Source organism: Rhincodon typus, chromosome 15, assembly GCF_021869965.1.
Source record: "Rhincodon typus isolate 14 chromosome 15, sRhiTyp1.1, whole genome shotgun sequence".
NCBI lineage: Eukaryota > Metazoa > Chordata > Chondrichthyes > Orectolobiformes > Rhincodontidae > Rhincodon > Rhincodon typus.
The window spans coordinates 58,723,999-58,739,738 of NC_063346.1; the positions used below are offsets into that span (position 1 = coordinate 58,723,999).

A 15,740-nucleotide genomic window follows, 5' to 3' on the forward strand; every position below is an offset into this window, starting at 1 on the left:
GCTATCCATCCTGTCACAGTCCTATATCATTTCTCACGAATGCTATGCTCCCTTGCCTTATCTTTACTCTTTGATTCACCACATCTTTGATCCCTTTCCCCCAGGTTCTTACTGATTTATGTACGTCGGAAATAGGAACACAAATAGGATAGTCAGCCCATTGGGTTTGCTTAGTCAGTCAGTGGATCATTGCTGATCCTGTTCTGAATTCCACATTCCCATCTACCCCAATAACTTTCAAGATGGCAGCGAATTAGGGCACCTGGGAGCTCATCCACCCCATCCTTTCCTTTTTTTCTCTTTTGAGTCATTTTCTCTCTCTTCTTTCTTCTTGGCGACGTCTTGAACTCCTAGCCTCAGTGCGAGGCTCCTTTTGGCCCGGCGGATGGTTTCTCGGCCCAGCATGGCAATCTCTTGGCCCGGCGTGGTGATCCCTCGGCCCGTTCTCGGCCTGTCGTGGCGGTTTCGTAGCTCGACACAGTGGTTCCTGGCGGTCTGTCGGCCTGGCACAGTAGCCCTGGTGCAGCGTTGATTTGCAGCCTCACGGTGTTTCTACAGTGGTCTCCTGGCCTTGAGGGTCTTGAGGTGAAGCCCGGTAGGGTCCGGAGTCAAGGCCCAGTGCGGACTGAAGGCTTTGGTGTCAGCGTGGATTGAGTTGCAAGGACTGTTGTTCTGATCTTTTAATTTCTCTATTTTCTAGTTTATTCCTATGGTCTGTAATGCTATATGTTTTTACTTCTTTATTTTTCTAATTATTTTTTCCTTCAGAACTTGAACTGAAGAATCTGTACCCAGGTACCGTGTGCCTAAGATGGCACCGTAAGTGGCGACTTGTAAACATTTCACTGTACTCATGTGACAATGAAGCTCATTCAGTTCAACCTTTGACCCCCGCCTCATGGAATTTATGTAGCTCTGCTTTAAAAATAGCTAAAGACAACTACCTCACATCCACTGCTTTCTGAGGCAGACAGCTCCAAGAGAAATAACATTCTCCCCCCATCTCTGTATTATAAGGGACATGCCTCATTTTAAAACAGTGCCCTCTTGTTCTGGACTAACCCACATCTTTTCCACGTACTCCTTGTCAATATAATAAAACAAAAGAACTGCAGATTCTGGATCAAAAACAGAAGTTGCTGGAAAAGCTTAGCAGGTCTGGCAGCATCTGTGAAGAAAAAGTCAGAGTTAATGTTCTGGGTTCAGTGACCCTTCCTACCCGTTCTAAGGAGGGGTCACTGGACGTGAAACATTAACTCTAATTTTTACTTCACAGATGCTGCCAGACCTGCTGAGCTTTTCCAGCAACTTCTGTTTTTGTTCCTGATTTACAGCATTCGCAGCTCTTTCTGTTTTTATGCAGATTCTGGAGAAAAAGCAGAGTTAACCTTTCGAGTCCAGTGACCCTTCTTCAGAACTGGTCCTTGCCCAGTCAATCTAGGATCTTATGCATTTCAATCAAATCACCTCTCACTCTCCTAAACTTCCAGATTTTCAGCACCTTTAATGCAGTATATCTCGATTTTGCAGGCAAATGATTATCAGAGCCTCCACAACTTAATTTGCTAAAGCTCAGCATACATATATCCCTCGAGCTGCAAGTTAATTGGTTAATACTCTCCTTGGCTGTGCACATCGGAATTTGCTATTTACAAACTGAGCCCCACCTTCGTCTGCCACAAATAGCCGTGGGGAGGAAGAAAACGACTGGAAATATTCAGCTGATGAGGCAACACCTCTGTAAATACTGTCTTATCAGCTGAACATTTCCACCATTCGACAGCTTTGATTTTGGATTTTCACATCCACAGGGTATTCTGCTTCCCTATCGGACACAGTGACGCTTCGGGGCGGGAGAGGCGCTAACAAAATGCAACCTTTTGCAGGGATGGTCTGTCACACTGCAATATCCCCCCACCACTGTCCATGCTCCCAGGGAACTAACTGAACCAGTTTGATTGACAGCTCTCGCCCAGCCCCACGGTCACGTGGCTCGGGTTGCATCAGCCGCGAGGGGGCGCGGCCCGCCCGCTGGACTGACGTGCCTCCGCACCAATCAGAGATCGGCATTTCGGCCCGGCTGCCGGGTTTTGACCAATAGGGGAGGGGGAGCGGGCGGGGTTTGAGGGCCGGCGGACGAGGCCGAGGAGGCGGCGGTGAGGGACGTGCTGAGGGCCGGGGGCTGGAGCCGGGTGAGTGAGGGGGCCGAGAGTGGGGTCTTCGGCGCTCGGTGACCGAATCTAAACCGTTTTACTTTCCGTCAATCCAGCGGGAATGTTTGTGGTCGAGTTTGATGTCTGTGATTGCGGCCTCATGCTCCCAGTGTGAGGCGGCGCTGCGGCCCATCGGCCCATCGGCCCATCGTGTCCAGCAGGAGAGGCGGGCAGTGACTTGGAAGGGAAGAGGTCATTGGTGCTATAAGAACATTTTTAAAAATATAACTGATTGCTAAAAAGAGAGGCGAGTTGCTCAAGTTCCCCCCTGCCACCCCCATTTTTCACTCATCAGGGACAAATTCAGGAATGATGAACAGTTGTGAGCTTGAAATGTGACATTCTTGCATCTGTCCTGATGAGTCCAGGACCAAAGCGTTTGACAACGTGCCTGTCATTTAGGCAAGATCTATACCACGTTGGAACTGTGCGGGATGTCTGTGTGAACTCCAGGGTGGAAATGAGTAATATCTTGAAAAGAGTCCCCCCATTACAGAAGAGGAGGTGCTGGAGGCCTTAAAAAGCATACAGGGTAGACAAATCTCTGGGACCTGATCAAGTGTGTCCCAGGACATTGTGGGAAGCTACGGAAGAAATTGCCGGGCCCCTAGCAAAGATATTTGTATCGTTCACAGCCACGGGTGAGATGCCAGATGCCAGTGGCTAATGTTGTGCTTTTATTTAAGAAAGGCTGCAATGAGAAGCCTGGTGAATCTATAGACCGGTGAGTCTGACGCCACTGATGGGTACGTTGTTGAGGGGGATTCTGAGAGACGGGATTCACATGCATTTGGAGAGGCAGGGACTGGTTAGGGATAGTCAGCCTGGCTTTCTATTTGGGAAATCACGTCACTCAAACTTGATTGAGCTTCTCTGGGATGTGATCAAGAAGATAGATGTGGGCAGAGCGGAAGACATTGTCTACATGGACTTTAGTAAGGTCTTTAACAAGGTTCTGCATGGTAGATTGGTCAGTAAAGTTAGATCGTGGGGGATTCAGGGAGAGCTTGCCAATTGGAAATAAAATTAGCCTGACGGTAAAAGACGGCGAGTGGTGGTGGAGGAGGATTATTTTTTGGACGGGAGGCCTGTGAGGTTTGTCATTTACATAAAATGATTTGGATGAGAATATCAGAAGCATGGTTCGTAAGTTTGCGGATGACGGCAGTATTGGTGGTATAGTAGACAGTGAGGAAGGGTATCTAAGATTGCAAAGGGATCTTGATCAGTTGAGCCAACGGACCGAGGAGTGGCAGATGGAGTTTAATTTAGATATGAGAGGTTTTGCATTTTGGTAACATGAACAAGGACAGGACTTAGACAGTTAATCATAGGGCCCTGGGGAATGTTGTAGAACAGAGAGACCTACGGGTTCAGGTACATAGTTCATTGAAAATTGTGTCACAGGTAGACAGACAGGTAAAGAAGGCATTTGATATGCTTACCTTCATTGCTCAAACCATTGAATATATGGGAGTTGGGACATCATGATGTGGTTATACAGGACGCTGGTGAGGCCACTTTTGGAGTACTGTTTACAATTCTGGCCACCCTGCTATAGGAAGGATGTTATTAAATTGGAGAGAGTGCAGAAAAGATTTACAAGGATGTTACTGAGACTGGAGGGTTTCATGTATAAGGTGAGGCTGGATAAGCTAGGATTTTTTTCACTGGAGTGTAGGAGGTTGAGAGGTGGCCTTAGAGGTTTATAAAATCATGAGGGGCATAGATAAAGTGAATAGCCGAGGTCTTTTCCCTAGGGTTGGAGAGTTCAAAACTAGAGGGCATATTTTTAAAGTGAGAGGAGAAAGATTTGAAGGTACTGGAGGGGCACCTTTTCACACAGGGTGGTTTGTATGTGGAATGGACTGCCAGAAAAAGTGGTAGATGCAGGTACGGTTACAACATTTAAAAGACATTTGGACAGGTACATGAATAAGAAGGGATTGAGGGATATGGGCCAAATGAGGACAAATGGGACTAGTTTAGTTTGGGAAACTTGGTTGGCACGGTCGAGTTGGGCTGAAGGGTCTGTTTCTGTGCTGTGTGACTCTGTGACTTCAGGCCAGCGTTGTGCACCCTTCTCCTTGCCAGGATCACTAGTTCCTGGGTGCAAATCTTATTCTAGAGATTTTCATAATCAAGGCTGATCTTCCAATGCAGCCTTCAGGATCTTGTTAGGGAGGTTCTCCCTGGCCAATCCAATGAGCAACACCACTACAAAAACAGAACACCTGGTCTTTTCCTTTGTAGAATGGTTACAGCACAGGAGGAGGCCATCTGGCGCACTGTCACAATGCCAGCTCTCTGAGAGAAACTCAGCTTGTCCCGCTCCTGTTTTACACTGGAGCATTTATGCTTTTCAGATAACTATCTGATTGCAGATGTAGATGTCTTGCTGGGATTCTGTGCTTCTTTCATTTGATCCTATTGTCACATAGCTTTCCTAAAATTGAGCTGATCATAGATGTAATGGGTCGCGTTGGCTTCCAGCCTATTTCGAACTGGGCAAGCTGATAAAAATTGTCAGAAGGGACGGAGATGATCAAAGTTGATTGGAGAAATAAAGGAATGTAGCAGCATGCCCCATGTATACCGCCAGTATTTCGTGAAATTAAACCTGATATAACTGAGTGCTGTGTGAGATTAGGCAGTCTGCTGTGTGGAAGCAACAATAAAGGAACTCTAGGTAAAGTATAGAAAGGTGTCAAAATAGGAGGTCAGTTGAACCTAGTGAGATTACGCATGGTCAGCTCCAGTGGCTAGTACAGGAGGTCTACAAAGGCTAAAAGAATGAACAAGGTTGTGAAATTTTAAGGAACGTGGAATAATTTAAGAAAAAAAGATGGTATTACGAAGAATGGAAGAAACAATGGTGAAAAAGTGCAGGTCAAGATAAATGGAGATGTAGTCACTGGGGCAGTGTTACAGAGGCCCAAGCTAATGTTCTGAGAATATATGTTCAAATGCCATCATGACAACTGGAGGAATTTAAATTTAGTAAATAAATCTTGAGTTAAGAGTTAGCCTTAGTAATGGTGACCGTAACAACTATCATCAATTGCCATTAAAAATCCGTCTGGTTCACTAACGTCCTTTAGAGAAGGAAATTTGCCTTCCTTCGCTGATCTGCCTACAGTGATGTAGCTAACTCTTGACTTCTAAAATGGCCTCACAAACTTATCAGTTCAAGGGCAGTTGGGGTGAGCAACAAATGCTGACCTTGCTAGTGATACCTGCTTCCCATGATAGAAAAAGTAAGTCACCATTCGTGCACCATTTAAGTTAGAAAATGGTTGTGATCATAAGGAAGTCAAAGAGAAAAAAGCAATGGCAAAGACTGCTTTTTTTCCCCTCAATTTAAAAAATTGCTTAGCATAGGAATACGTTGAGATCTAAAAAGAATTGACAGGATTGTGCTTTGAAGTGTTGTTGCTAAATTCTAAGATGTGAGTATTTGCTGGAGGAGTTTAGTGAGATGTAGACCAAGAAGGAGGAGGATAATGATAGACACTTGAAGATTTCAATTTTGGTTGGAGCAGGAGAAAAATAATAGCTATTAATAGTAATGTTTTCTGGTCTGTCAGCAGTGGGCAGTGGTCACTTTTCTTGTAAATCATTCAGCAGAGTTTTGGTGCCAGGAAGAGTTGTTTTAGGGAAGTAAATGAGAGTCCAGTAAAATTGAAAAAGGTTTCATATGTTTCAAGTTGCATTAAATTAAGGCTCAGAAGAAAGATGGTAAGGAAAAGCCAGGGGACTATAGACTGTGAGCCTGACATCAGTGATGGGCATGTTGTTGGAGGGGATCCTGAAGGACAGGATTTACATGTGTTTGGAAAGGCAAGGACTAATTAGGGATAATCAACATGGCTTTGTATGTGGGAAATCATGTCTCACTAACTTGATTGAGGTTTTTGAAGAAGTAACGAAGAGGATTGATGAAGGCAGAGCAATGGGAGTGATCTATATGGACTTCAGGAAGGTGTTCAACAAGGTTCCTCATGGTAGACTGGTTAGGAAGGTTAGATCACATGAAATACAGGGAGAACTAGCCATTTGGATACAGAACTGGCTCGAAGGTTGTTGGTGGAGGGTTGCTTTTCAGACTGGAGGCCTGTGACCAGCAGTGTGCCAAAGGATCGGTGCTGGGTCTACTGCTTTTCATCATTTATATACGTGATTTGGATGCGAATATGGGAGATGTGGTTAGTAAGTTTGCAGATGACACCAAAATTGGTGGTGTAGTGGACAGCAAAGAAGGTTACCTCAGAGTACAACAAGATCTTGATCAGATGGGCCAATGGGCCAAGGAGTGGCTGATGGAGTTTAATTTAGATAAATGTGAGGTGCATTTTGGAAAGGCAAATCAGGACAGGACTAATACACTTAATGGGATGGTCCTGGGGAGTGTTGCTGAGCAAAGAGATCCTGGACTGCAGGATCATAGTTCCTGGAAAGTAGAGTCGCAGGTAGATAGGATAGTGAAGGCAGCGTTTGTTATGCTTGCCTTTATTGGTCAATACATTGAGTATATAGGAGTTGGGGGGTCATGTTGCGGCTGTACAGGACATTGGTTAAGGTCGTGTTTGGAATAATGTGTGCAATTCTGGCCTCCCTGCTATAGGAAGGATGTTGTGAAGCTTGAAAGGGTTCAGAAAAGATTTACAAGGATGTGGCCAGGTTTGGAGGGTTTGAGCTATAGGGAGAGGCTGAAAAGGCTGGGGCTGTTTTTTATGGGAGCATTGAAGGCTGAGGAGTGACCTCATAGTGGTTTATAAAATCATGACTGGCATGAACAGGATGAATTGCCAAGATCAGTTGTACAATTACAACATTTAAAAGGCACTAGGATGGGTATATGAATGGGAAGGGTTTAGAGGGATGTGGGCCAAATACTGGCAAATGGGACTAGATTAATTTAGGATAGCTCAATGACTAAGAGAAATGAGGAGGAAAAATGAAGTATTCCTTGAAAGGTAAGTTCATGGGAGAGAAAAGCTTCTAAAGCATTTAACTCCTGCTCTTGTTTCTCTCAGACCCTCTAACTTGTTTCCAAAATGGATTCTACAATGAATGCTGGACAGATTCGCCAGAAGTTCATTGATTTCTTCAAGTGTTACAACCACGAGTATGTCCACTCCTCAGCGACTATCCCTCTCGATGACCCCACGCTTCTGTTTGCCAATGCCGGTATGAACCAGGTAGGTCTACCAGATTGCCATGTTCTGTTGAAAGCTGTTCATCTCTAAAGCCTTGAAATTGAGCTGTATGACTGCATAATTTGGTAACTTTTTATATGAAAATTCTATCTGTTATATTAGGAAGAAACATCAACCAGGACTTAATTTGTATCTGTTTAGACTTGTCCACTTTGCCATTTCACAATTCCATTTGTATAGGTCTGGTTGAAGGCCCTTTAGCCCATTTTATCACTTCCTAGATTATCAACCTAATCATCTTCCCATTAGAGGCAAAGCTGTTTCTATCTCAGATGATCACTGATTGATTGATAGTTAGACTCCATGTGGACTTCAGTATTGGATGCTATCAAATGACATCTAAATTTATTTTAATTTGGTTTGATAAAATGCATTCACTCGCTGTTAACTCAGCAACAGTGTTGTACAAAGAAAGGGTTTATCCCATCCAATAATATCACCGTTCCATATCTATTACGTACAGAACAGCAAAGTAACATTGAAAAAGTATGTAAGGATATAGGTAGGCAGCATCACTTGAATAATGGAATCTAGTTTATAATCATATTGCACTGCACGGTGAGATTGGCTACATCACTGGATGGACCACAAACAGAAACTTTGGATTCTAGATACTAGAAATACGCACTGGACAGGATCTGTGAAGAGGAAAGGCTGGTGTAGCATTTTGGGTGCGCACCCTTCACCAGAGTTTTCTGATTTAACTGTGGTATTGGAATGGTTATAACCTTGGTCTTCTCTGCGCATTTACAACATTTTCTATTCATATTTTATTCCCAACATTGGCAGTTTTCCTTTATCTTGTTCAACTTGAGACATACGGTGAACGTACGGACTGTTGGCTCTCAGGCGGTCATCTTGTATAAGAAGATAACAAGTGGTATGCAGTAGTGACTGGCTAATGTGCCTGTTCCATCTTGTAGAGGAGTGACTGGACACAATTTAACATCTGTCAATGATGCTGTGACTTGAGGCAGTTTACATCTTGCAATGTGGGGAATCTCTGGTGTAAACCCCAATTGTTGGACTTTCCGCGTATTGGACTGTCCTATCATCGTCACCAAAATAAATTTGTACCTTTAGTAGTGTGAATTGGTATGTGAAGGGTTAATCTTCACCTTGCTATTGGGTGAAAACAGTTTGACAAGAAATGTTCACCAGGTGCATAATGATAATAAAGGATCAACAACCGAAGAGATATGTTCTTGTCTTAGCCGTTTAAGACATTATTTCAGCTGCAGTTTGTCCTTCCTAGAACACTGCTTAGTTTGTGGCATCCCAAATTGCAGAGGTTAATGGGAATGATCCAGCTTTGGAGATGGTTTTCTTTCATAAATATGACTATAGATGCTTTGAACTGTGCTCGGAGTGCAATCTGTGTGTGAACAGGGTTATGATATAGGATTTTTGAATCTGGAATTCACTGTTTTCGTCCAAGCCCCTAAAGCTAGTCATTAACACAATTGGGATGTCCAGGCTGAAGACCAAGCGCTGTTGCAAAGGTCAGGCTTGTGATTGGATTTAAGGTCAGTTGATGGGGGATTGCTAGGCTGAAGGCTGCGGGGGAATGATGTTAACAGACAAAAGGATAGCTTATCTTTCTTCGTTCGGCCTGTACCTAGGACATACACATAAGCCAGTTGATTGGTACTGGCGTGTTTCACTACATCTCCCCTCTAGCTTAGGTGCCCATTTGGAGTTACAATAGAAAAATCAGCCAGTAAACCTGTGAACATTTTCTCCCTCTCTTGAATGGGATCATTGTCTGTGGGATCCCGTCTCTAATACTTTTCCTTGACCTGTGGCTGGGGAGAATGGTTGTTCCCTAGAGGCAAGGTTCAGGCATGTCTGATATTAATCAGAAGTGGTGCAGAGTTTCTGTTGCAGAGCTCCTGACCTCCTGGGATACGACACAATTGAATATCAAATTGAGAATGTAGGTCTACTCTGTAAATTTTAGGTAGTACAGTTTGCTTAATGTTGATGTGGTACGTACTGTACACGTGCAAGAGCTGATGTGGTAGCATGCATGAGATGCACAAACTTAGCCTGTTGACTCAAAAACTTCCGGACCCCACAAGAGTTCCATTAACTTCTTTATTTTAGTTTAGCCGGCGAGAGGGCCGGAGTCAACATCAAAGTAACAGTCAAGCTCTCACTTGGTGGACTCTCTTTGGACCTCTGTGTATAGCATAAAAGCAGTACAGTTTATAGCCCTTGTTATCACATCCCATACTGTTCACATGCGTCATAAGCAGATAAGCAGTGCAGTTAACAATGTTCCATTGAATAGAGAAAGCAGCCCCAGCCATGGGAAGAACAGCTGCAACCTTTAGTTTGTTACAAACACAGGCACACATTCCAAAATTTATGGTACATCGTTATTTCAGCAAAACTTCTAACTATTGCTTCCCCAATACTTTATCATTCCTTCCTTTTGATCATTTTATGATCACACAGAATATTCCTAAAGCTGAAAACTATAGCAATTGGATATCAGTGGCCACAAGCATCTTAACACGAGAATGCAGGCAATTACAATAAGTATTATAATCCCGAAATGTAACAACATGCCCCCAATATTCCCAAAAAGACTCCCAAACGGCCACCATCCTGTCCCACTATTGAACCCATGTAGGTCATTACCAACACCTTGGATTTTCTGGACTTCTTGGGTAATGTGCTTGGAGAGGTCAGTAATATTGGTTGATTCATCAGGAATATAAGTACAACATTCCTTACCTATAATGGCACATGTCCCTCCTTTTTCTGCTAGGATAAAGTCTAGGGCCATTCGATTTTGTAAGACTGTTTGCCGCATTGCAACCATTTCAGCAGATAACTCAGTTACCTGCGTCTGAGTATCAGTCAATGCCCCCACTGTATTGTTAGCTACTACCTCCAGGGCAGCTGCCAGATTAATTGTTTCCCTAGAAGTTCGGGCAGTTCCATAAAGGGGAAAAAGGATCATCCAGACCCTTTCCCTTTCAGGTATTTCCCTTTGTTGTCGACCCCAACGAGAATGTCCCTTGGGGTGACTCATAATTCATAAATGAGGGACCAAATATGCTAAGTAACAACAACCCTTCCAAGGGCGGCCTTGGGATTTAGTGGTTCCACCATTGTCTGCTTTCTCTCCTGGCAACCATGTGTAGGCCCGGTTCCTGCACACCCAGTAGGTTCCATTTAGAGGCCGTGGAAGCGCAATACTCTGATTCTTTACACAGGAGCTGTATCCCACATCATGGGGCACACTCTGATTATGGCTACAGTAACAGGTAACATTCACCGGATCTTTAGGAGGGGGCACTATCAAGGCAGTCACTAACTTCTCGGGATCTGAGGGGGCTTTTCTTGCTCTCCACCCTTCAAAACAACATGGCTGACAATCACTACCGTGTTGATATAGTGAGCAGTTGACCGCACTACCAATAGTAGAAGCCGAAAAGGTTTGTATTGAAATTACTTCACTGGCATTGAGGGGGACAATAGACATGGGAATCATGGCCTCATCGTGCTGGGGAATCTCAGCACATACCCAACACGCTCCCTGTTCTACCAGTTTGGCATATGTATGACAGGGATAGAAAGGTGTTAGCCCGAAATCCTTCTGTCCTCAGAGTAAAACCCCGCCAAAGTCACCATAGTCACAATTATCCAATGCATTTTTCTTCCTTAATCCTTCTCTGTTCCTTCACTGACTCGTTTACAGTCGGTTCTATGAAACCAGCAGGGTTGTCCTTGCACTTTCACAGCTGTGGGGGTGGTCAGTAACACTTGATATGGTCCTTTCCACCTTGGTTCCAACTTTCCCCGGTCCCAGTTCTTAATCAGGACAACATCTCCAGGGTCTACAGGAGGGTAGTCTCCTTCAGACAGATTGTCACCCTCTCGATAGGCTTGGCGTACCTGTGAATGTAAACTTTGGAGAGCTTTGGTTAACTAATGCAGGTATTTTCCCATTTCCTCCCCCAGAGTGTGCATATCCAATTTTTCAGGAAGGGGAGGTCAGACTACCCCAAGTCCCCATGGGCTTCCCATAGACAATCTCAGCGGGAGATAACCCTGTTTTACCTGAGGGGGTAACTCGCAAATGGAATAGCGCCAAAGGTAGGACCTTCAACCAGTTCAGTCCTGTCTTCTGTGTTAACTTGGCCAACTTATTCTTTAGAGTGCCATTTGCTCGTTCCACTATCCCGGCTGCCTTTGGATGGCGAGTGCAGTGGAACTGTTGCTTTATAGCCAGCTCTTTGCAGATCTCCTCGTTTACTCTAGCTACAAAGTGTGGTCCATTGTCCGAGCTTATCATTTCTGGAAGTCCATAATGGGGAATTATTTCCCTCAACAATATTTTTGCCACTGTTGTAGCAGTATTGTCAGTCGTTGGGATGGCTTCAATCCATCTACTAAATACATCTACTATTACTAAACAATACTTATAACAATGTATTCTAGGTAGTTTTATAAAATCAAGTTGTAGACAAGCAAAAGGCCCACCGGGCAAGGGGGTGGTTCCAGAACCACAGGGCATCCCTCTTCCAGCATTCGTCTTTTTTTATAAATTAAGCATGCTTTAGCTCGTTTCTCAACTGCTTTCTGGAAATCCGGGTGCCACCAGGTTTGTAATAAAGTATTAACCATTCCCTCCTTGCCCAAGTGTGTACAATTATGCACATAATCAACTAAGATTAGTAGGCGCAAAGAAGGAACACAAACATGTCCCGCAGGGGTCACCCGTAGCTTAGTTTGAGGGTCGAGGTAGCATCCCATTTGAGTCCATAGTTTGTGCTCCTCAGCAGGGGCATCCCCTGTAATTTTGTATCTCACCCAGGTCTGGCATATCCGTCCTTACACTATTTCTAACCAGGTTTTGCTGGGAATCCAATGGAACCAGAAGTACGGGGTGTAAGGCCGCCTGCTTGGCAGCAGCGTCTACCCGCTCATTGCCTTTGGAGACCGTATCTATTGCACCGATGTGAGCCGAACATTTGATTACCGCTAGACTGGCTGGCAATTGCAAAGCCTGCAAGAGGTTATGCACAAAAACAGCATTATTAATAGGCTGTCCCGTGGAAGTTAAAAATCTCCTATGTTCCCACAAGGCTCCGTAATGGTGGGCCACGCCAAAAGCATTTTCAATTCAGTAAATGCAGTCAACTGCTCAGTCGTTAACGTAAAGCTGGGAGGGGCATTGGAGGACTCCAATAGGGTGAGTAGGCGGGTATGGATAGCAATATTCGGTATCCATTGTCTACAGAAATTCAGTAGTCCGAGAAAGGCACGCATCTGCTTAGGGGTCGTAGGCGGCGGAGTATTGGCAATGGGTCGTATTTGATCCTCTGTTAATTTCCGTTCTTCCGCTGAGAGTACAACTCCCAAAAACTTAACCTCATATTGGGAGTGTTTTACCTTGTGGGGTGGGATGACTTATCCTAGGGAGTGCAAGAAGTTCAGTAATACTGTGGTATCAGTTTCGCAGCTAGATACGCTGTTACCGGCGACAAGCAAATCATCCACATACTGTACTACTGTCGATCCCTGTGGTAGTTCCAGGGTCCGTAACTGTTTCTGGAGGGTCTGAGAAAACAATGTGGGGGAGTGGACAAAACCCTGGGGCAGCCGGGTCCAAGTATACTGCTTGCCTTGGTATGTAAAGACAAACAGGTACTGAGAGTCCAGGTGTAACCGTACGGCGAAAAATGCATGTTGTACGTCAATTACTGTAAACACGCAGGCATCGGCAGGTATGCAACTTAAAATAGTCGCCGGACATATTCAGTTTTTACCTGTAACTTGGCTCGTGGTTTGGGTTCGTTCTGACCATCCCAGTAGTAGACCACTGCTCGCCTCATTTGCGACCGGGAATTCTCGGACCAGTTCATATTGTTTGTCCGGATCATGTCAGCGACACCAGAAGGAATACATTGCAAAACCATAGCGTTAAACAAAGGTGAGTCGTCTCCTCGATTGAAGGCTTGATCATCCGCAAATGTTCCGTAACAGGCAACAAACCGCTCCCAATAATCGCCTCCCGACTCCCCAGGTTTAGGTCTGCACTCCAGTGTTTTACTAATGTTTACAGGTTGTTGTAAAGCTCGTTCTAACGACTGAATCAAATGGTTTGTTTGGGCATCAACGTGGGGAAATCTCTGCTCTAACTCCCTATGACTTCGAATTGGTCCCCTTTTGATTGCCGTCACCCATTTGTTCCTGCCATTTAGTCACTTCCTCAGGCGATAAAATCATACAGCACAGTGTGAACAGATCTTGCGGGGTGGCCTTATACATTTGAACCGTCCTTCGGACATACTGGGCGAATTGGGCTGGCTTTTCCTTACGATCCGGAGCTTGGTTCGTTATCATTTCTTGGGGCTTCCAGGGGACATAAACTCTAACTGTTGGTTCCTGATCGTCATCAGCGGCTCTGGGATTTGTTAACTGTCGTATTGGACACTGCAATTGGGGACCAATTTGGAGTCCACTAACCCCAGTACAAAGGTCAGACTGGATCCCTTGGGAGCCTGATACGGCGGCGGGGACGGTGCAACAGGAATAGGCGGGTGTACGGGAGGTACTGGCAATCTAGGATAACATCCCCATTCCTCATCTCTATCGGTATCATCCCCCTCGTCAAACAGGGTCGGTATGCCAGACATAGGCTCGGGATCACGATTAGAACTTAGATTCTCTTTACAGTGATGTTGCTTTAACCCTTCCTGTCTATCTCTCAGCCTTGGTGTCTTTACGCTGTTAATGGTTTAGGCAATTGTCTGAGGTTTAACTCTGAGCTCTTTTAGATTACTGCTGTTGCATTAGTTTTTGCTTTTTGTGAATTCTTTCCTTTATATTGCCTCTTAAGTCTTAAACCTGACCAAATGAAAGCACAAAGTTGCCCACAGTATCTTGGTATTGCTATGGCTATCTATGTACTCTGATAATTTGGTGCATCTGCATGTGCAAATGTTTGGGTTTGCCGGATCTCAATTTTATAGTATTTGGTTTCATTTCTTTATATTCTACAAATTTTCAGCATCAGACTGGGTCTAAATTGAGTATTAGTCTAACTGTTGCAACAATAATGGAAGGTAGCACAGGAGTTTAGAATTTATTTGGCAGAATGAAGTAAAATTATATTACTTAGTACTACAGTCATTGTTTCCACGATGCTCTTATCTTGATTTTTCTAAGCTACAACTACACTACCCTAACACACTTTCACTTTTAGATGTATCACAATCTTATACTTCAACTTACTGTTTCCCTTTGTTAGCTAGTCTGCCCCGTTCCTCTATCATATTCTAATTTTAACCAGCCATATCATAAGGAGGCAGTTCTCTAGATCGAATCCATCGGTAGTGGCGACCATTTCACCTGACCGGGGTCCCCAGTCCTGACTCTTTATCTCAGGAACAATACAGAATAGCCAATGTCACCCGCAGCACAACCTCATAAAAAGAAAACAATTTCTTACCTTATGATCCTGGTCCGGATATTCGTTGTATCCCATCAAGGTACCAGTTTCACTGGGCGAGGGGCAGATCGTCTGTCCGAACATAAGGAGTGGTCTGGGGTAAAATACCTTGGGGTGCCCTACCACTCTATTATGCTCGATTCAAACTCTCGGTCACTTATCCAGCCCAGAGAAACGTTCCCTTTGTTGGGATCCGAGTCATGGCACCAAAATGTTGACTCAAAAACTTCCGGACCCCACAAGAGTTCCATTAACTTCTTTAGTTTAGCTGGCGAGAGGTCCGGAGTCAACACCAAAGTAACAGTCAAGCTCTCACTTGGTGGACTCTCTTTGGACCTCTGTGTATAGCATAAAAGCAGTACAGTTTATAGCCCTTGTTATCTCGTCCCATACTGTTCACATGCGTCATAAGCAGATAAGCAGTGCAGTTAACAATGTTCCATTGAATAGAGAAAGCAGCCCCAGCCATGGGAAGAACAGCTGCAACCTTCAGTTTGTTACAAACACAGGCACACATTCCAAAATTTATGGTACATCGTTATTTCAGCAAAACTTCTAACTATTGCTTCCCCAATACTTTATCAAGCCATGAGTGAATTGAGTGCTTTCCTCCAGGAGTATAATGTGCAGAGGTTGCTGCTGGGGAGAGATACAAGGAAGTTTTCCACTTTGAAAAATACTTAGTGGTCCCTTTACTCTTATCTTCCACTTACCCAGTGAGTAAATTTTGTCCAAACAGATCAAGGCCCGTAAATTGGGTTTCAATTTGTTTCTGTATTGACAGGTTTGCAGCTGAGGAAGCAGCTAGGTTTCTTTATTTAGGTTCATGTCTCCTGG

The 15,740-nt window shown here is 44.4% G+C and overlaps 1 protein-coding gene and 1 long non-coding RNA gene across 3 annotated transcripts in view; one reads left to right on the forward strand and one right to left on the reverse strand.

The window, feature by feature from the left end:
* The first annotated feature begins 2,115 nt into the window (after window positions 1-2,115).
* aars1 (alanyl-tRNA synthetase 1) overlaps window positions 2,116-15,740 on the forward strand; it is a 46,105-nt gene continuing 32,480 nt past the window's right edge. The window contains exons 1-2 of one of the 2 annotated variants that reach the window (XM_020513784.2): window positions 2,116-2,192; window positions 7,250-7,414. In XM_020513784.2, the coding sequence (XP_020369373.1) occupies window positions 7,271-7,414 (144 nt within the window). In that variant the 5' untranslated portion in view covers window positions 2,116-2,192; window positions 7,250-7,270. Of the gene's footprint in view, window positions 2,193-7,249; window positions 7,415-11,424; window positions 11,543-15,740 lie in introns of those variants that run through there. The other variant, XM_048605666.1, reaches the window with a different exon arrangement.
* On the reverse strand, window positions 9,516-15,233 carry LOC125484962. Its single transcript, XR_007263749.1, has 2 exons — window positions 14,904-15,233; window positions 9,516-11,354 (listed from the first exon to the last, which is right to left on the reverse strand). It is a non-coding gene; the product is annotated as an uncharacterized LOC125484962 (long non-coding RNA).